Source organism: Fusarium flagelliforme (genome assembly GCF_020744385.1).
Source record: "Fusarium flagelliforme strain FIESC 12 MPI-CAGE-AA-0113 chromosome Unknown B0J16scaffold_2, whole genome shotgun sequence".
Classification (NCBI taxonomy): Eukaryota; Fungi; Ascomycota; class Sordariomycetes; order Hypocreales; family Nectriaceae; genus Fusarium; species Fusarium flagelliforme.
This window is the reverse complement of record NW_025763504.1, coordinates 5255874-5273579: the sequence shown is the minus strand read 5'-3', so window position 1 is coordinate 5273579 and position 17706 is coordinate 5255874. Positions and strand designations below refer to the sequence as shown.

Below are 17706 nucleotides of genomic sequence, written 5' to 3'. Positions count from 1 at the left end.
GGCTTGGGGAAGCCCGATAGAGACCATGATTGGTGGATTTGGGTACTGAGAAGCTGGGTGACGAGAGCTCGGGCCGTCGGTAGTTTGGTAAGTTCAATTAAAAGCCCCTTTCAGAATCTTCTAGAGATTGAGTGTTGTAATTCGCTACTACATAGTAACTTAAAGGTTGAATTGATGCCATACACTGGCTTCTAAACTCAATATAGCAATTGGAAACTCATTACACGCCCAACCCCTGTAAGCTCTAAAACTGTCAATTCCCAGGGTAGGTATATCATAGACTATAGTGGGGACCTGAGCTCAACCTCCATCCATTTGGTTAGGTCGCCAAAAAGAACACGAGCCAATCTCCATCTGCATTTCCATCTCCTCATGACTTGTATCTAATCGCACGCAATCCAAAGGCCATGCATGATATGAGGTAGCTACAGCTCAGCGACAACACAATCCGTCACCGCGCATCATGAGTGAGCATTACCCGACACTTGCGCAAACTGCGCTTGTCGCTGCTGCCTTCAAGATTCTCTTGTTCCCCGCATAGTGAGTCCATCATGCCCGATTTATCTGTCGCGTCGCTAATCGCCGTCCGCAGCAAATCCACCGACTTTGAAGTTCATCGCAATTGGCTCGCCATCACAAACAGTCTGCCTCTGGAGAAATGGTACGTCGAGAAGACGTCGGAATGGACTCTGGATTATCCGCCTTTCTTCGCCTACTTCGAATGGATTCTCGCCCATGTCGCTCGTCTCGTGGATCCCCTCATGGTTAAAGTCTACAACCTCGACTACGATAGCTGGCAGACCATCTACTTCCAACGAACTTCGGTCATTATTACCGAGCTTGTTCTGGTTTGGGCGCTGCAGACCTTCATCGACTCCGCGCCTCTCAAGTCTCGCCGGGCTGCTCAGACAGCCGCTCTATCGATTATTCTTTCGCCAGGGCTCCTCATCATTGATCATATCCACTTCCAGTACAATGGCTTCATGTACGGCATCCTTGTCATGTCTCTTGTTCTCGCGCGCGAAAAGAGTGAACTATTGAGCAGTGGACTTATCTTTGCTGCTCTGCTCTGCTTCAAGCACATCTACTTATACTTGGCCCCTGCCTACTTTGTCTATCTCTTGCGGGTATACTGCCTGTCGTCCAAATCCATCTTCCGCATTCGATTCTTGAACTCTATCAAGCTAGGTCTCGGCATTGGAACAATTTTCGGAGCCGCCTTCGGTCCATTTGCTGCCATGGGTCAGATCCCCCAGTTGTTGAGCCGGCTCTTCCCCTTCTCCCGTGGCCTTTGCCATGCTTACTGGGCGCCTAACGTCTGGGCTCTCTATTCTTTTGCGGATCGAATCCTTATCCATGGTATGTCACGTCTTCGTTACACAACTGCGCACCTCTAACATTGTATAGTTGCCCCACGAATCGGATGGGCTGTCGACAAGAGCGCGTTGCAAAGTGTCACCCGTGGCTTGGTTGGAGACACGGCGTTCGCCGTATTGCCGGAAATCAGTCCACGAGCCTGTTTTGTTCTCACACTCTTTTTCCAGGTCGTACCTCTGATCAAGCTCTTCTTCCAACCGACTTGGGAAACCTTCATTGGAGCTGTCACCTTGTGCGGATACTCCTCTTTCTTGTTCGGCTGGCATGTGCACGAGAAAGCTATTCTTCTTGTCATTATCCCGTTCAGTCTCATTGCCCTTCGGGACAGGCGGCATCTCGGGGCTTTCCGTCCACTTGCCGTTGCCGGCTATGTTTCACTCTTCCCGCTCCTATTTACACCAGCGGAGTTCCCTATCAAGACCATCTACACGATTGTCTGGCTGGTGGTATTCCTTTTGGCGTTCGATCGTCTTGCCCCTGCCTCCAACAAACCTAGGATTTTTCTCCTAGACAGATTCAGCACTCTTTACATCGCTGTGAGCATCCCGCTGATTCTGTACTGCTCACTGCTACATCACCTCATATTCGGAAAGAACTATGAGTTTATCCCGCTGATGTTTACGAGCTCGTACTCAGCGATAGGCGTGGTTGGAAGCTGGGTGGGATATATGGTTGTGTATTTCACTGCGTAGGCTGTAGCAACTATCAAGATACCCAAAATAGATTTCCTATCTTCTTGAAACTTGTATGAGGCCATATTTTGATGCTTCTGGTACGCTGCAGAGTTCGTCGATACCCAATATGACTAGAGGCAACGCAACTTTACGAGGGTGTAATAAGACAGTGTATAATATCAAGAAAATGGAAAGGACTTACCACCAGTAGTACAAAATATTCTGGCATGCATCACGTTCGGTAGTTCATGATGATTCTGTTGGCTTGTTTGTAGGAAATCTTGGGTATATGATCAATTGTCTGTCATGACACACATATAAGCTTCTTAAGTCAATTGTGTTGTTTTATTTAGGGCCATGGTATTAACAATGTCGGCAATACCGGTCACGTCCTCGACTCTGCCATACAATGCTCAAATATTTCCAGCCTCACAAGTGCCCAGCAGGTGGCAGGTGGCAGGTGGCGGTGGAATAAACTGGCGATCTGAAATGTGGAGCTTTCCAGGCCCCTTGAAGAGACTCCAGGTTTAGCTCGAGAACTGGCAGAGCACTTGTGTCAGTGTCAGAAACTGCATTAAAACGGGGTTTACTATCATTGCACACGGAAAGAAGCTGGTCTGGCCATGTTGAGATGCATCATGATAGTTATAGCTATGGATTACATCTCTATATGACTTACACGGGCCAAAGACAAGGACTTGTAGAATTCTATGTCATGATGCATTTCTATAGCGGGAGCGGGTGACAGTGGCTTCTTGATACTTGCGGAATACTATCATTGGAAGCTCTCCTATTGTTCACTGGCATTTCCTTTGGCGTAGAGTGCGTTGTGTTTGTATCAGAAGCTTACTTGGCGTCCCGAGATGACGGTATGCCGAGTTTCCGGGGAGTTTTCAAGATAGAGCTATATCAAGTATAATTTCTTAATCATGCTTATATGATAGCTTTTACTGAGTCATTCATGTTCAGAATTTCACGAGGAATAAAAAGAGCCCAAGAACGTGAGTGAAAAGCCAACTTGTGCTTGTTTTATAGGCGGGCAAAGTTGAATGATGGATCTAAGGCCGTGAGGAGGAGGGCCGGCGGGCCGCAGGGGTTGGGCGGATCCCATGAGGAGCTAAGCTAAAAAAAAACTGGGACATGACATTTTGACGCGCTGACTGAATTGACAGCGAAGCATTGATTGAAAGATCTATACGGATACCTACCTAAGAATATAGTATCATGTTTGCCGGGAAAGAGGCAGAGTCTAGTATGGTCAATATTATCTATCTTTCTGCAGCCGCATCCTTTAAGAGCACCTCAAAGCTCGGGATACCGTCCATCCTCTCCAATCTATGCCGCCCATGAACCTGGGCCTGGTGCACTAACAAACGCAAGGTACGGGACTGGAGTGGATGTTACTTGTACAAAAGAGATACTGAATCATGGGCGGAACACTAGTGGCGTTCCAAAGTATCTCTCAGCTCCCAGTGACCCACCCTCCATCCCCGGAACCCTGGCGAGCAAGCCGTTAGTTAAACTCCCGTCGCGTCCAGTCCATGGAAGCCCGCTTCTTTTCCTTCCTTCCTTTCCCTCTTGGGCTCTTTCTTTTTCTTCTCCGACCTACATCATTCTCCTCACTCCTACTCTCGCCTTGATTCTCATCACGACAGCAGCTTTCCTCTCCCCAACCAGGATAAGCCGACTTACACAGCTTCTTTTTCGCGTCTTATACCTTGATCAGCCTCAAGCCGTGTAAGTCACCTCGACCCGACCCTCTCTGGGCTCCATCGCATCACTCTCGAAGAGAGGAGTCCACCCCCGATTTGATTTCCCACCTGCGCGCCCGCGTTCGCTCTTCTCGATCCGCCCACGCAACAAACGACGCCAAATTTCACTCTAGCACGATTCTCTGCCGTCGCGTTTCCCACCACATTCTTGCTCTGACTCTTACTCCTGCTTGTGCTCATGCTACCACATATCGGCATACTGAATCAACTTTCTTATTAGCGGGGGAAGGCTACACCTTCAGCCTTGCAGTCCTTTACTTTGAACTTCCAATCCCGCCTCTTGTATCTGCGATACTAGACAATGGTACGCGCTTTCACCACTTGCCCCTCCTCCGGCTGCACTTTACTAACTTGACTTTACCAGGTTCTCTTCAAACGGAAACCCGTCCGCTTCTTGCCGGCCGCGGAGATCGAAGATGAGAACGCTGAGGTATGCGTGCGCGCAAAGGACTGTATGTTTTGCGCAACCACTGAACAGTGATAGATTTGGCATATTCCCCAAACAGGAGAGGTTTTCAGTTCATATGAGAGCTATCTTGACCGGTGAGTTTGATTCGTCACTCAATTCTAAGTGCATTCACTTATACTATTCCTAGCATGGATTTTTACAAACAGGTTAGCCATGATGCTTGATTCGCATCCTAGTATCCCTTACTTACCTATCTTATAGCGTCGTTTCAACGATCAAATTACAGGCCATTCCGGCTTGACTTTTTTTGAGGCGTTGAAGAGTGAGGTTTGTACTCCCAACCTTATTTTCAACGATCTGGACTCACATGATTGTTTAGCTTGCAGGTGGCAAAGAAGTCGAAGCTTCGTTTCCTGAGGCATTGAAAGGTCCTATACTGCGTAAGGTGCAGTTTCAGACCGTTTCACGCCTCGATAATCTCGTCGATCAAATCTACGACGAGTTTAAGCATGACTACTACCCTGGTGAAGAGGTCACAGTGACTATGAAGGGAGGCGATCGCGCTCATGGACTGGTTCGCGACAAGACAACATTCGGCCCACGCGCTCTTCCTGATGGAAGCCATTCTCTGCCCACAACCCGCTACCTGGTGGATCTCAAGGACTCTGACGAAGAGACAAATGTAACGGATGAGCATATTTGCCGAGACCGCGGTATCTTCACCAAGGCGATGCTCAGGTCCTTCATTAAGAAGACGGTCACTCGTGATGCATGGAATGGTGCGCCATGGTTGGTAAAAAATGAGTATGCAAGCCAGTACCATATCGACACGCGTGTGCCCCCTCATCTTCGATACGACAACAAAGTCATGGAGCGCAAACAGCTCCAAGCTCAGAAGCGAGCGCATATGAACCATGAGACCAACGGTCATGACTTGACCTCCGCTCTGCACTCCGGTCCAGTCCGTCTGCCAGAACTCAAGCCAGCTCCCAAGAGCAAGGTGAAGCCGGGCCAGCATGGAGCAGGTTCCAAGGGTCTTAAATGGCCTCTCAACATGCCTGTTCATGGAGGCAATCCGTTCAGCTCTCCTTCAGACTATGGCATCCAGACACCTATCCAACGAGAACCCACTCCTCCTCCTCCCCCTCCCCCGCCTCCAAAGTACCCCATTGAAGACCTGCAACTTGAGCCTCGAGACGACAGAAAACGTCCGCCCCTCAAGTTTCTCTGCAGAAACCCTCCAATCAAGGTAGAAAACGACGACACGACACAGAACGATTTCTCCGACAAGATCAACATGGAATCGATTGGGCCTTTGCTCGAGACTTGGGATACACTCAATGTGTACTGTGAAGTTTTTAAGTTGGATTCTTTTACCTTCGACGACTATGTCGAGGCGCTTTGCGTTACATCGGAGCAACTACCAATCCAGCTAATTGATGAGATCCACTGTTCGGTTCTCAAGATTTTGGTTGACTCAGAGGCTGACGGTGGCAAGGTGCGAATCAACCTACCTGAAGTCGACGAAGAAGATAGTGATGAGGAGGAAGATGAGGACGATAGCACCCTGCCCACTCCGGAGCCGGAAGTCAAGCCAGGAAGACGAGCCACTCGCAGCAGTCTTGCCAAGGCAGAGGCAGAAAGACTGGCTGCCGAGGCCGCAGCTGCCGAGAAGGAAAGTGAGGAAGAGACCAAACATCGTGCCGAACAGCTTCTGAAAGATTATGACTGGATTGAGCATCTTCGAAAGCGAGACTTTGTCAATGGTGGCTGGGAGCGAATTCTTGTTGGTCTCCTGCATCAGCTATCGAAGAATGAACGCCGGCACGATGTTTGTGAGGAGCTTTTGCACCTCCTTGCGCCGGCCGGGGCAGATGCTACTCAAGAAACGGTCAAGCAGCAATATGCTCAGCTCGACGTTAACCAGCGAGTCAAGGCTCTACAGATCCTCTGCATGCTGACCACTGAGACTAAGGCTATGCGAGGCTATATGGAGGACTGCAGCGAAACCATGACCACATACCGCAAGGAACGAATTGAGTTCCAGCGACAGCGCAAGCAAGCGTAAGTTCTCAACCATCTATATCAAGTGCTTTGTACTGACAGCTTATGCAGCATCGAGGATTTGCGTCAACTCAATGAGCAGAAGAAGATCTTGTTGCCAGACAACATGCCTCCCTCGCCACCGAAGGAAGAGGACGGCGATGTGAAGATGGCTGAACCTGACGACTCAATCATGTCTCGAGAAGCTGACGGTGAAGAGACTGAAGAGGACCCGGCATCCCGAAAGCGTCGACGACCTCTCACGGCTAAGCAGCGCAAGCAAGAGGAAGAACAGGCTCGCAAGAAGGAGAAGGAAAAGGCTGCTAAGGCCGCCAAAACTCCTAAGCCTCCAGCTCAATCGAAGCAGTTCACCAAACTCTTGAAGGACATTCAGAAGAAGGAAGATGTCATCAAGAAGTGCGAAGATGAAATTGCTGTGATCGAAAACGATCTGCGCGAAGCCGACTGCCCTCGAACCCGAGTCCTTGGAAAGGATCGCTTTTGGAACCGGTACTATTGGTTCGAAAGGAATGGCATGCCGTATGCTGGCCTTCCGGATAGCTCAACAGCCTCAGCGGACTATGCCAATGGTCTGATTTGGGTTCAAGGCCCCGACGAACTCGAGCGAGAAGGTTACATTGACCTGCCTGCCGACCTTCAGGAGGAGTACAAGGCAAAGTTCAACATGACAGTCCCTGAACGAAAGGCCATGGAGGAGGCCAACACAAGCGTCTTTAACGCGCATCAATGGGGTTACATCTCGGAGCCTGAACATGTTGATGAGCTTATCAAGTGGCTAGATCCACGCGGATTCAACGAGCTCAAACTTCGAAAAGAGCTCCTGAGCTTCAAGGACAAGATTGCCAAGCACATGCAGAGTCGCAAGACCTATCTTTCAGCTGAAGAAGAAGGCGAGAAGAAGGAGGAAACTCAGAAGCGCATGAGCACTCGTATCCGAGACAAGTCACCCGACACACGCAACTATCGCAGTGTCCAGTGGGAGAACACGACAGCGATTGAGGAGCTGGGACACTTGCATAGTGACCCTCCCCCACCGCCACGATCTCGAAAGCAGACTCGGAAGCGCGAGGCTGTTAATGACGCCCCAGCCCCAGCAGCCAAAACCCGACGACGATAAAGAGAGCCGTGTTGTTATTGTTCGGCGACATTCGGCTTGCACATGGGAGACAATATTTGAAAGGATTGATTGCATTGCAAAAAGACGTGGCGAAGACATATAAAAGAATATTGGTGGGTTTTTATTTTTATTTTTAACAGGCAAGCGTGCCTTGGCGTGTTGATTTTGGCATTATGCCAGGCTGGAGGAGTCTTGGAGAACAAACGGCGTTCGGTTCTCATATATCTGTTTTGTTGAGAAAGGGTTCCGAGAGAGGCTGGTTTATCACATTGCACTGCATTACACTATATGGCATGGCGACCGGTTGCATCAGGGAGTGGCATAGACTAGATCAAGGGCTGAACTTTTAGAGCCTTTTGTTTGTATGAGATGAGACGAATCATAAAAACTGTTTGCTAGTTAGCATGCGAGATTCGAGCTGAAATACTCGGCACATGTGATATATGATATGTGGATCTCAACCGATCTGCATCCACCAGCCAACAATGGTCGTGTCATGTCGCAAGGATGTCCTAACTCATCCGACAGTCTACGTAGTTAGGCCGCCCACATTGGGAAGCTTGGCCGAGCCTACAAAAAGGGACTGTATATAACTAGTTAGTTAGGCAATCCGAGGTGCCGAAATATTGTTGAGTTATTCTGCATTCGACTATTCCATCTCAAACCTATCAATATACCATATAGTTCACAATGGCTTCATCCGAACTTCCTAACGTCAAGCTCTTCTGGTAGGTCTCTCATTTTCATATATACATCTAAGCATCGCAATACTAATAAATTCAGGCTCGAGAAGTCTCGCTCTCAGCGTATCCTCTGGCTGCTCCAGGAACTCCAGTTGCCATATGAGCTGGAGGTTTTCCACCGTAACAAGGAGACATTCCTCGCCCCTCCAGAGCTGCGAAAGATCCACCCTCTGGGCAAGTCGCCTGTGATTCAGATCACGCCCGCTGGTGCCGGGGCAGACGCTGAGCCTATCACTTTGGCTGAGAGTGGTTTCATCACCCAGTACCTCACAGAGAATGTGCCTGAAGGCGAGAGGCTGCTGCCCCCGCGATGGAAGGAGGGTATGGAGGGAAAGATTGGAGGCGAAACTGAGATGTGGATGAGATATCAGTACTACCTTCATTACTGCGAGGGTACTCTGATGCCCCCTCTGGTCATGGCTCTTGTTGTCAGCAGTATGTTGAACCTTTGACAACCCAGACAGTGACGTTTGCTAACTTTTTATTCAGTGCTCAAAGGCCCCAAAGTTCCTTTTTTCATCCGGCCTATCTCGACATTGCTGGTCAACCAGCTCTTTGCCCAGTTCATCTTCCCCAACCTACATGCCAACCTAAAGATGATTGAGGGCCATCTGGCTACATCAGGCGGTGACTACATCTGCGGACCTTCGCTGACGGCTGCGGATATTCTTCTCAGCTTCCCACTGATTGCTGCTGAGCCTGAGCTTGATAAGTTTGGCACCTTTGAGGGGGAGTCTTGGAAGGCAGAGTTCCCCAAGGTAGCGGCGTATGTCGAGATGATCAAGAACGAGGAAGGCTACAAGAAGAGTGTAGAGAAGATTGTTGAGATTGACGGCAAGTTCAAGGCCTCTTTGTAATTGCAGACGAGATTTCAATACAATGACGATGATGATTCATTGATTTGGTTCACCACGCGACAGCTGATTGTGGCTGATCTGAAGACGAAACAATAGAGATTCTGTGATTGAATTTTGTTTTAAATTACTTACCAGAACAATACCCACAGATATCAATATCTGTTATTCAGGTATTAAATGTTATGACTTCCATATCTCAGGACTGCTTGGGAATATGCACACCGAACTTTACCGAGGTGGGTTGTAACAGCCGATGTATGATTGGTCCGATACCCATCTTGACCACTAAAAATAATCAAGCCTCAACACGTTAACTGAGCGACAAATTGCAACTGCATCTACAACTGCATCTGCAACTGCCAAAAAGATGAACGCATCTCGTACAGTCTGCTCAAGATGCTCATCGCAGTTGCGGTCAGCTTCAGTCCCGGCCTCGGCCTCAGCCAAGCGGCTTGGGGCTGCTGCTGCTGTCTCTTATTCCACTGCAGCTGAGACCCCAGACATCTCAAGACGGCAACCAAACAGCAACAGCATGGACAAAAGACCACGATATCACGGCCAAAGAAAAGGAGTCAACGCATTTGGGGACAAGAAGCAACCCGATGAGGACCCAGCATTGGCCCTCTTCAAAGAAGTTGTGAGCCCCAAGGATGTCGTCGATACTACTACTACCACCAACACAGCAACCTCTGTCACTTCGTCAATGCCTATTCTGAACGAACTTGAGATTGTCGACTCAATCAACAATGTAATGAAGACAAGAATGTCCATGGATAAACAATATCGGATTTTCCAGGATGAGATCTGGCCAAGTATCAAGGCACTCGAAGGGCACATCCCCAAACCAATTTATATGGCCGCACTTGAACTTCTTCGCAGACAACGCGATTATATGTTGGAAAATGGCTATTATCACAACAGTCTGGATGTAGCAGAAAAATACTCTGCCCTTGGGAATTATGATCTCAGCATTAGGAACGATCTCATCCTGAATATCTGTTGCAGAACCGTACTGGTAAAGAACTTGTCAAGGGACCGCGCTTTGATAAGAACGGAGCTTCTCAACTTGTGGAAACATGTCTCTCGACTCAAGAGACCCAGTGAAGTCGGCCAATTTCTACGATTCGCGCTACCTTCTGTGACAGAGGTCTTGAAGGACACTGAGAACGTCAAGAGTGATGCGTCGCCCAAGGAGCAGGCAGCCCGTGCCCTAGCATCCATGTTTCTTCAATTTCCACCTCCCCAAGCACAAGATATTCTTCCCGCGCTCTTGGCTACTACAGCTATCTCATCCGACAAAAGATACGCGGGGACTGCCTTTACGAATATGCTGTCACCCCTATTTATACTCGTTAAAGCTGTGCTATCAAAGTTCAGAATTACGCAGGCTGATGTTGGGGCCATGTTCTCGAGGCCTTCCTCCGTCCCTTCTGCAAGACTGACAGAGCTTCAAGAATATGTTTTAAACCAGTGGCCGACGGCGGTGAAGACGGTCAGCGAGGTGCGAGGGGCGAAGCAGATTCACCATGACCCTGAGGCCCACAGGGTTCTCAACAATTTCCACAAGCAGCTGCGAACGGCATACAGGGGGCGCGATAAAGGCGCTATCGGCTCTATATGGTATGAAATGACAGCGAAACTGCAAGATAGTCCAGCTTTCAAGGCTGAGCTAGCCCAAGACCCCGATTATCTTGATTTCTGGGTGTTCGTCTGGTGTGCAATTCGTCGCCCCGCCCGGGTACAAGAAACTATCAACCTGATGAAATCGCTTGAGCTTGAGCCTACAGTCAGAACGTACACGAGTATGATGCATGGATGGAAGATGTGCAAGGACATTGCCAAGATCGAAATGCTCTGGGACCAACTGGTGAAGTCCGGTACGAAACTAGACAGTGTCATCTGGACTGAGCGTGTTTCGGCTCTTATTGAGCTTGGGCAGCATCAAAAAGGTCTCGAGGCGCTCTCAGAACTAGTAGAGGATTGGAAACGAGCAGTCAAGAAAGGAAACACTGATCAGGCCGTGGAACCTAGCATAGAGACTATCAACGCTGCTTTCAAAGGTCTGTTACACACAGATCCGAAAGCAGCACACGAACTGCTTGGATGGGCTGCAAAGCAAGGTCTTGAACCCAATACTCGTACCTACAATATCCTTATCCGCGAGACTCTCCGTCTGGGTCACCGTGAAGAGGTCGAGCAGCTTCTGCGCTCTATGCAGCAGCACGGCATCGAGACTGATTCTGCGACATTTACCATTCTTCTCGAAGCTGTCATCGGTAGCATGCAAGATGCCAGCGCTGAGGAGCAGGTTACTGCTATAAAGTCTGTCTTCAGTGACATCGAGCAGGCTGGTCTCAAACCCAATCTCGAAACATACGGCAAGATGCTATATGCCCTCGATGGTCTTCCTAACTGCTCTGACGATGTCATTTCTGCTCTGCAGCAGCACATGCGTCAAAGCGGTTTTGGTTCCGTTCTCACCCCACACATGATCACAATCCTCATTGAGCGTGCTCTTCGTCACAATCCTCCGGATATCAACAAGGTCCGCTCTTTGCTCAAGGAAAACAATCTGACATCAGTGTCCACCGGCGATCAAACTCTCTGGGAGCGTGTCACAACTGCCCATGCCATCAGCGGCAATATACAGGAAGCCATGGATATCTTTGATGACCTTGCTACCTCGGGTCGTCCTGTCACGTCACTTTCGTGTCTTACTGAGCTGATGCAGGCGCTCCTCGGGCATCGAGACATGGAGTCTGCCCAGAGGGTTGTGGATGTCGTGCTCAAGCATAAGCTTCACGACAAGGAGCACAAGGGTGCGAACCAAAGATACTGGAGACACCATTTCTGGTACCTGGCTCAGCACAATGGTTTGGTAGACGGTCAAAAGCTGAAGCAGTTCTCTCGCGGATAGCCGAGGAATGGATGGGCCGGGCTGGATCAACGAAAATGTACCAATATGCGAAATCACTAGAGTGTAACAGAGGTCTTAATTCCTCGCTGCATAGATGAGGTGTTTACTGTGCCTTCAAGCACGCCTTTGTATATTTGAAAGATTCTAAAATTATTCACACTTGATATAACCATTTTCCTATTACGCCTAGACGCCCCTCGAGAATGCCGCCTCATTCCCATGTAATTTAACTCATGATTCATCCATTGGCTCTCCATCGCCCGAAGGCTCCCCTGTCGTCGTTGCTTTCTGTCCTAGCATGGAGGCTACCTGCTCCAACCCCTCAACATCACCTCTTGTTATCTTACGGCCCTCGCCCTGCCACTCGCCGTCACGCACCTCGCCCTGTTCTCCAAGTTCCAATCCTCTCGCTGTCTCGAGATACTTCCGCGATGCGCCCTCGACATACTCCACACGCTCACGTCTCCAAGTACGTGAGCCACTAACAGCATTGTCCGAGGTATCTGCATCAGTAGGGCCAAGATCAGGAAGCAGTGTGCGTAACGATGTCGATAGAGCGCGAAGAGCTTGTAATTGGGAAAGTGTAAACTCTGTTGTGGTTGCAATGGGCTTATCGGTTCCAGCATTCTGGAGGCTTGCCTTGTCGCGCAGGAATCCAAACGCTGAGCCATCTGGTGCGGGTTCTGGTGTAGCCTGTCCTTCTTCCGCCTTTACATCGGGCACAGTACCTAGTAAAGATCGTAATTTGTCGAGCAGAGCATCGTTTCGTGCCCGTTCGGCTTCAAGTGCAGTATGGAGCCGCTGGCTAGCATGTAACCTCCTCCGTAGCGCAGTTACCGACTCAGCTGTTGGACGATCTTGTCGTTCTAACCCTGCAAAATCCAGACCCTCATAATGCGCCAGACGCATAAACGGCTGATCGTCGGGTCGCACTGTCAAGATATTTCTCATTGTGTATAGTTCGAATAAATCGAAGTTCTTATCAATGGACGCGTTGAGCAGTGTCTCAAGCTGGTGTGTGCCATGCTCGATCTCGAGTTTGGCCGCTTCGTCTGGCGGTAATGCGGGAGTTCCATCTTTAGATGCATGTTTGTTGGAAAAGCCGAGAGCTTGCGGTGGGATGGAAAGGAGCAGACGTTCAACTGAGTCTAGAGCGCGGTCGGCAAGGACGTTGACGGTGTTGATGATGTCGTCGAGGAGGGACTGGAAGAGAATTAGTGGCTATTCATGCTAAATCTAATGAGAAGTGACATACGACTGGAGGATAGCCAAAGTGCTCTGTTAGGAGCTCATAGTCTGAGTTCTGCTGCGCTGCCATCTTTGAAGTATCGTATGGCAATCGAATCAGTGAGGTTGTTGAGGAAGAAGCAGTTTAACGGTTAGACGCGTCTAATCGCGTAAATGAGAATTGGTGGATTCATGTATTTTGAGAGTAGGCAATTCTAGAAAGTCAATCCTCAAGTTGCACAACGTTGAAATATAAACGAATTGGGCACAATCGTTTATCCAAGCAATAGACTTCCCGACCATGTTCCAACCACAATGTTTCCTAATTCACTGCGTAACGGCATCATGATGGACAAATCGACGTCGACGCCTGAATCGCAAGGCGTCAGCACAATCTATCAACTGTCAACCGTCGGGGACTAACCCCGCTAGCTTGTGGCTTGCTCAGTCTTCAGTGGCTTGGCTGCGCGTCACTCTCCTGTACCCAGTCAATTTAGGCCCAACGTAAGTAGACCTCCAGCACCTCGTCTATTCCAACTTCACTCCTTCATTTCCTGGAATAAAATCCAGTCTCCTTCCCTAGCCTTTCACCATGTCTAAATACAAAGATATTATGAAAAATGGGTGGCACCCTGAAAAGTCGGGTACTACCTTCAAAGGCCAAGTTGTAAGCAATCCCCTCTTCTTACCGACTATTAAGTTAGAAGCTAACGGTTGCTGCAGAAGGGTCTTGTTGGGAGAGGAGAAAAGGCCGATGATAGGGACAGAAGTAACCATGTCTCTGTTCCTGTATCACAGCTAAAGGATCCTTCAAGCTTTGCTCCACCTCCTAAGCGTACTGGTTCGGGTCTCATTCCAGCAGCTCCTAGGACCGACTCATCGGCAACTCGAAAGGTCGGTGCCGCTCCGTCGAGATATCAGGACCCATATGGCGAGTCCCAAGAACAAATAGAGGAACCACCACAACCACGCGGCCCATATCGTACAGACACTACGGGACTGTCGACAGATAACCTGCCCAAGCCGCCTGGAAGAAGAGACGGCGCTGATGGACGTTCGCCACAGCCACCATCGTACCAGTCCGCAATGACTGGGGTAGGAGGAGGCAGAGCGGCACCTCCTAGTCTACCACCACGTCTTCCCCCAAGGACCAACTCGGCGAGCACAGTAGGGAGCTCACCCGCTGCTAGTCCAGCCCCTACTGGCAATGGACTCTTGAATCAAGGAGCAGTGAGCCGCCTTGGTGCTGCCGGCATCAATGTTCCTGGCTTCGGTATTGGTCGCTCCAGTCCTGCAGCTGCTGCATCTCCAAGCCCTCCCCCGCCTCCGCGTCCCGGTGTCGCTTCAGCCCCTCCGACGGAGACTCCATCACATATGAGTGAACTGCAGAACCGATTCTCCAAGCTCGGGACGTCTTCATCCAATGCCAACACAGCAGCAACTCCACCTCCCAGCGAGGGAACAACGTGGGCCCAGAAGCAAGCCGCTTTTAAGACGGCCTCATCGTTCCAAAAGGATCCTTCTTCGGTCTCGTTTTCAGATGCCCGAGCAGCCGCCAGCACAGCCAACAATTTCCGTCAGCGTCACGGCGAACAAGTCGCTGCTGGGGCCAAGGCAGCAAATAATCTCAACCAAAAATACGGTCTTTTGGACAAGGCCCAGAACTCTTACGCCAAAGTTCAGGGTACCCAAGCCCAGGGTCAGGGTCAGAGTCAGAATCAGGGTGCTGTAGTTCCATCTACAGGCCTAGCAAGTGTGGCTGGAAAGAAGAAGCCGCCTCCACCCCCGCCAAAGAAGAAGCCGGCCCTCATGAGTGCGCAAGCTCCTCCCGCTGACGATGAACCGCCGCCGATCCCCATGGCAACAAGACCGCAATTCTAAGTTCCAGGGCACGGATTATTTAGGAAAATCGCATTGCCGGGCGCGTACGGAGTTCAAATCATCAATATTATCTTGAACAACACATAATCACTGCAAAAAGAATACGGCGACAGAATGACTCAGATGGAACTCATAACTTCTTTCTTTTTTATTTCGTCTCATCGCTACATCTCGAGGGATATACCAAGCGTCAAGATCGAGGTTCGTGTGGCTCGTAATCTAAATAACTGCTCGCCCGCCTGTCATTGCGGATGGAACTGAACAGAACCTAAAACATCACCGTGGCATTTTTGCCAGCTTAGACCTTCATCTCAGTGAGACCGTGCTTCCAGAAGATGGTGTAAGGGGTGACACCATCCTCACGGTAGTTAAGGAGGACGACCCTGTCGGTTTGTTAGCGATCCATAATCAATAGGCGCAAAGTTGAGTAGCGAGGAAACGTACATTCCATCGGGGTCCATGGACTCGCCGGTGTAGAACTCGAGATCCTTGAAGTTGGGGAGGAGCTTCTCCTTGACATACTTGGAAGCTCCGTCCTTGAAAGCCTTGATCTCTGCCTCGGGAGCATTCTTCTCCTTGAGGGCGGCCTCGATACTCTTCATGTAACCTGAACCGGCATTAGCAATCAAATTTGTATTATTTGTTGAGGTTATGCATACCCTTGAGGTAAGTAAGGTAGCTCTTCTTGTCGAAGGTGGTGCTCTGGAGACGGAAAGAGTTGACGATGTTGTTGACCTTGACCTTCGCATCATCGAGATCTTCTTCAGCCTCCTCAGCAGAAGCGTTGGCACCGATATCTGAAAGAAAAATGTTAGGAACAGTCGAGGACTCTGGTTAACAGCTGGAAGTGCTGAATATTCGCTATTACATACCGACTGTGACACCACCCTCCTCGATCATAGCGCAGTCGGCCTCGTAGACGATGTCATCGACCGTCTTGAGGTCGTAGGAGTCGGAGATGAGCTCGTCACCGTTGAGGATATCCTGTAGTTGCGACGATCAGCAACAGGTCATGAGAATAATACCAGAACCGAGCGCGGGGTAGGCGGGGCACTGTACGTGGGAAGTACAGTAGAACAACGAGCCTGTTCCAAGAACTCACCTTGAAAATGATCATGATGGCGGTATGAGTCGGTTAGACCTTTGAAAATGGGTGGAATAAGATGGTGAGAGGAGAAAAAGAGGCGGAGGAGCGAAGCAAAGAGGAGCGAAGCAAAGAGGAGCGAAGCAAAAGAAGAAATAGAGCCTGATGATAATAAAAATCAAAGGCCAGTGGCGGGGTAGTGGGGGCTCGAGTACATTAGCGGCACGCAAACTGAAAATGCACATCTCGGCGCTGTAAAATTTTTCCGCTACCGTGGGCTCTCAACCAATCAAGTTCTCCAGGTGGGCCATCAAGCACCAAAATCATATGAAAGCTTTCATCAAGCTTTCGATGAGACAGGAGTATAAGCGGCAAAGAGTGAGATTCGTGAACTCAAATGAACTCACGTGTTTAGGCATTTAACGTTCTTGATGCCCTAAATGAAAGAGTACTGGACGATTGATAACAATGGAAGGTGGCTACTCTTCAAATCCCCTGGCTTGGATGCGAAAACTACCTAAGCTGACCACCCTACCACCCAAGCTGTCTCCGGCTAACGAATAACTGACTGTCCTTGGATCAGTTCAGCTTGATGATTGAAATATAATAGGTCAGTCGTGGTCCAATAGAATTACACGACAGACGTAGGTAGTCCAGGGCTGAGCCTCTCACTCGTCGTGCTACCCTCAATTTAGGTGCCGGCTGCTCTGCAATTTCTATCTACAGTAGGTATAAATTTCCAGAATTCCTTTCTGTGTCACTTTCCCGCGATCAATCATCTTAGGTATTCATGTAGTGTCCGGAAGCCGCGGTGATTAGGTAGGCCTGGTCAACTTATGATCTTCAACGCCTGGCAAGGTCGGTCAGGGGTCAAACTTGCCCCGGATTTATACACGGACTGAGGTTGCTTCGGTGTGAAAGAATATAATTGACCACAAATACGGATACAGCTGACAGCATCTGAAGCCACACCCCTGATCTATTCAAGTCCAAGGTTTGGGGTTTGTGAATAACCAACGACAGCAGACATATGACCTGTTGGTGACGTTTCTATGGCATGAGCCACAACAGGCTTTGTGAGGCTTGGCTTGGACTTAAGGCATAAACAGGCGATACAGCACTGACATAAATTGATAGGGAGACATTCGTACGTTTTCCGAGTTTATTATACAGTTAGTGAGCCCCCCTGTGGCAGCACAATACTGTGTGATGTTATTTAAAACACATGTGATTTACAATGCAATTAGACCGTGCAGTAATCGTGCTGTTAGAGTGACACGCGTGGCCTGATGCCGCCAATCGATGGGATGGGAGTGCCATGATGCATGATGCGACGTGGGTGAACAGGGAATCTGAATTGCTCTTCAGGAGAGAGAAGGAGAGAGACCTGAAATGGCGCATCAAACGTCATGTGGTTTTAGGGATGTCGTTGTAAAAGGAGATTGATTACTGTATTGTACCTGTACTGTACCGTACAGTAGTCCCTTGGCATCACGGGCTCCGAATAATTAAATGGGCTTTTTAGAGGGTCGGTCGCACAGTTGATTGACTCCGAAGCTCCCGGGCAAAATGTACTGTATCATG

At 49.4% G+C, this 17706-nt stretch overlaps 6 protein-coding genes across 6 annotated transcripts; 4 read left to right on the top strand and 2 right to left on the bottom strand.

The window, feature by feature from the left end:
• The first annotated feature begins 223 nt into the window (after nucleotides 1-223).
• On the top strand, nucleotides 224-2259 carry B0J16DRAFT_369561 (Dolichyl pyrophosphate Glc1Man9GlcNAc2 alpha-1,3-glucosyltransferase). The gene is made up of 3 exons (XM_046130283.1): nucleotides 224-540; nucleotides 593-1359; nucleotides 1408-2259. Exons 1-3 carry the CDS (start codon nucleotides 464-466, stop codon nucleotides 2067-2069), a joined length of 1506 nt encoding a protein of 501 aa, XP_045987363.1. The 5' UTR covers nucleotides 224-463; the 3' UTR covers nucleotides 2070-2259.
• A 1699-nt stretch (nucleotides 2260-3958) lies between these two features.
• On the top strand, nucleotides 3959-7420 carry B0J16DRAFT_79963 (ATP-utilizing chromatin assembly and remodelling N-terminal-domain-containing protein). The gene is made up of 7 exons (XM_046134483.1): nucleotides 3959-4127; nucleotides 4188-4253; nucleotides 4308-4366; nucleotides 4420-4438; nucleotides 4494-4559; nucleotides 4612-6296; nucleotides 6348-7420. The coding sequence occupies exons 1-7, from the start codon at nucleotides 4125-4127 to the stop codon at nucleotides 7411-7413; spliced, it is 2964 nt and encodes a 987-aa protein (XP_045987362.1). The 5' UTR covers nucleotides 3959-4124; the 3' UTR covers nucleotides 7414-7420.
• A 520-nt stretch (nucleotides 7421-7940) lies between these two features.
• On the top strand, nucleotides 7941-12080 carry B0J16DRAFT_283360 (uncharacterized protein). Its single transcript, XM_046123988.1, has 4 exons — nucleotides 7941-8141; nucleotides 8197-8591; nucleotides 8646-9009; nucleotides 9410-12080. The coding sequence occupies exons 1-4, from the start codon at nucleotides 8104-8106 to the stop codon at nucleotides 11928-11930; spliced, it is 3318 nt and encodes a 1105-aa protein (XP_045987361.1). The 5' UTR covers nucleotides 7941-8103; the 3' UTR covers nucleotides 11931-12080.
• Nucleotides 12081-13607, bottom strand: B0J16DRAFT_335292 (Mis12 protein-domain-containing protein). The gene is made up of 2 exons (XM_046127059.1): nucleotides 13186-13607; nucleotides 12081-13133 (listed from the first exon to the last, which is right to left on the bottom strand). The coding sequence occupies exons 1-2, from the start codon at nucleotides 13246-13248 to the stop codon at nucleotides 12162-12164; spliced, it is 1035 nt and encodes a 344-aa protein (XP_045987360.1). The 5' UTR covers nucleotides 13249-13607; the 3' UTR covers nucleotides 12081-12161.
• Nucleotides 13608-13619: 12 nt separating this feature from the next.
• On the top strand, nucleotides 13620-15222 carry B0J16DRAFT_79860 (uncharacterized protein). Its single transcript, XM_046134482.1, has 2 exons — nucleotides 13620-13824; nucleotides 13881-15222. Exons 1-2 carry the CDS (start codon nucleotides 13750-13752, stop codon nucleotides 15036-15038), a joined length of 1233 nt encoding a protein of 410 aa, XP_045987359.1. The 5' UTR covers nucleotides 13620-13749; the 3' UTR covers nucleotides 15039-15222.
• Nucleotides 15223-15336: 114 nt separating this feature from the next.
• B0J16DRAFT_381329 (translationally controlled tumor protein) lies at nucleotides 15337-16155 on the bottom strand (the record flags this gene model as incomplete). Its single annotated transcript, XM_046131146.1, has 5 exons — nucleotides 15337-15421; nucleotides 15483-15645; nucleotides 15698-15835; nucleotides 15911-16022; nucleotides 16141-16155. 5 exons carry the CDS (start codon nucleotides 16153-16155, stop codon nucleotides 15337-15339), a joined length of 513 nt encoding a protein of 170 aa, XP_045987358.1.
• Between the last annotated feature and the right edge of the window lie 1551 nt (nucleotides 16156-17706).

What these genes read in the sequence shown, in the direction of transcription:
- B0J16DRAFT_369561 (XM_046130283.1), top strand. Translation starts at nt 464, where the DNA reads ATGAGTGAGCATTACCCGACACTTGCGCAAACTGCGCTTGTCGCTGCT. An exon ending in ATTCTCTTGTTCCCCGCATA is followed by an intron (nt 541 to 592) that starts GTGAGTCCATCA and finishes CGCCGTCCGCAG; the next exon opens with CAAATCCACCGACTTTGAAG. An exon ending in GGATCGAATCCTTATCCATG is followed by an intron (nt 1,360 to 1,407) that starts GTATGTCACGTC and finishes AACATTGTATAG; the next exon opens with TTGCCCCACGAATCGGATGG.
- B0J16DRAFT_79963 (XM_046134483.1), top strand. An exon ending in TCGAAGATGAGAACGCTGAG is followed by an intron (nt 4,254 to 4,307) that starts GTATGCGTGCGC and finishes GAACAGTGATAG; the next exon opens with ATTTGGCATATTCCCCAAAC. An exon ending in TTGAGGCGTTGAAGAGTGAG is followed by an intron (nt 4,560 to 4,611) that starts GTTTGTACTCCC and finishes ATGATTGTTTAG; the next exon opens with CTTGCAGGTGGCAAAGAAGT.
- B0J16DRAFT_283360 (XM_046123988.1), top strand. Translation starts at nt 8,104, where the DNA reads ATGGCTTCATCCGAACTTCCTAACGTCAAGCTCTTCTG. An exon ending in CATGGCTCTTGTTGTCAGCA is followed by an intron (nt 8,592 to 8,645) that starts GTATGTTGAACC and finishes CTTTTTATTCAG; the next exon opens with TGCTCAAAGGCCCCAAAGTT. An exon ending in GGCAAGTTCAAGGCCTCTTT is followed by an intron (nt 9,010 to 9,409) that starts GTAATTGCAGAC and finishes AGTCTGCTCAAG; the next exon opens with ATGCTCATCGCAGTTGCGGT.
- B0J16DRAFT_335292 (XM_046127059.1), bottom strand. Translation starts at nt 13,248, where the DNA reads ATGGCAGCGCAGCAGAACTCAGACTATGAGCTCCTAACAGAGCACTTT. An exon ending in ACTTTGGCTATCCTCCAGTC is followed by an intron (nt 13,134 to 13,185) that starts GTATGTCACTTC and finishes ATTCTCTTCCAG; the next exon opens with TCCCTCCTCGACGACATCAT.
- B0J16DRAFT_79860 (XM_046134482.1), top strand. Translation starts at nt 13,750, where the DNA reads ATGTCTAAATACAAAGATATTATGAAAAATGGGTGGCACCCTGAAAAG. An exon ending in CTACCTTCAAAGGCCAAGTT is followed by an intron (nt 13,825 to 13,880) that starts GTAAGCAATCCC and finishes CGGTTGCTGCAG; the next exon opens with AAGGGTCTTGTTGGGAGAGG.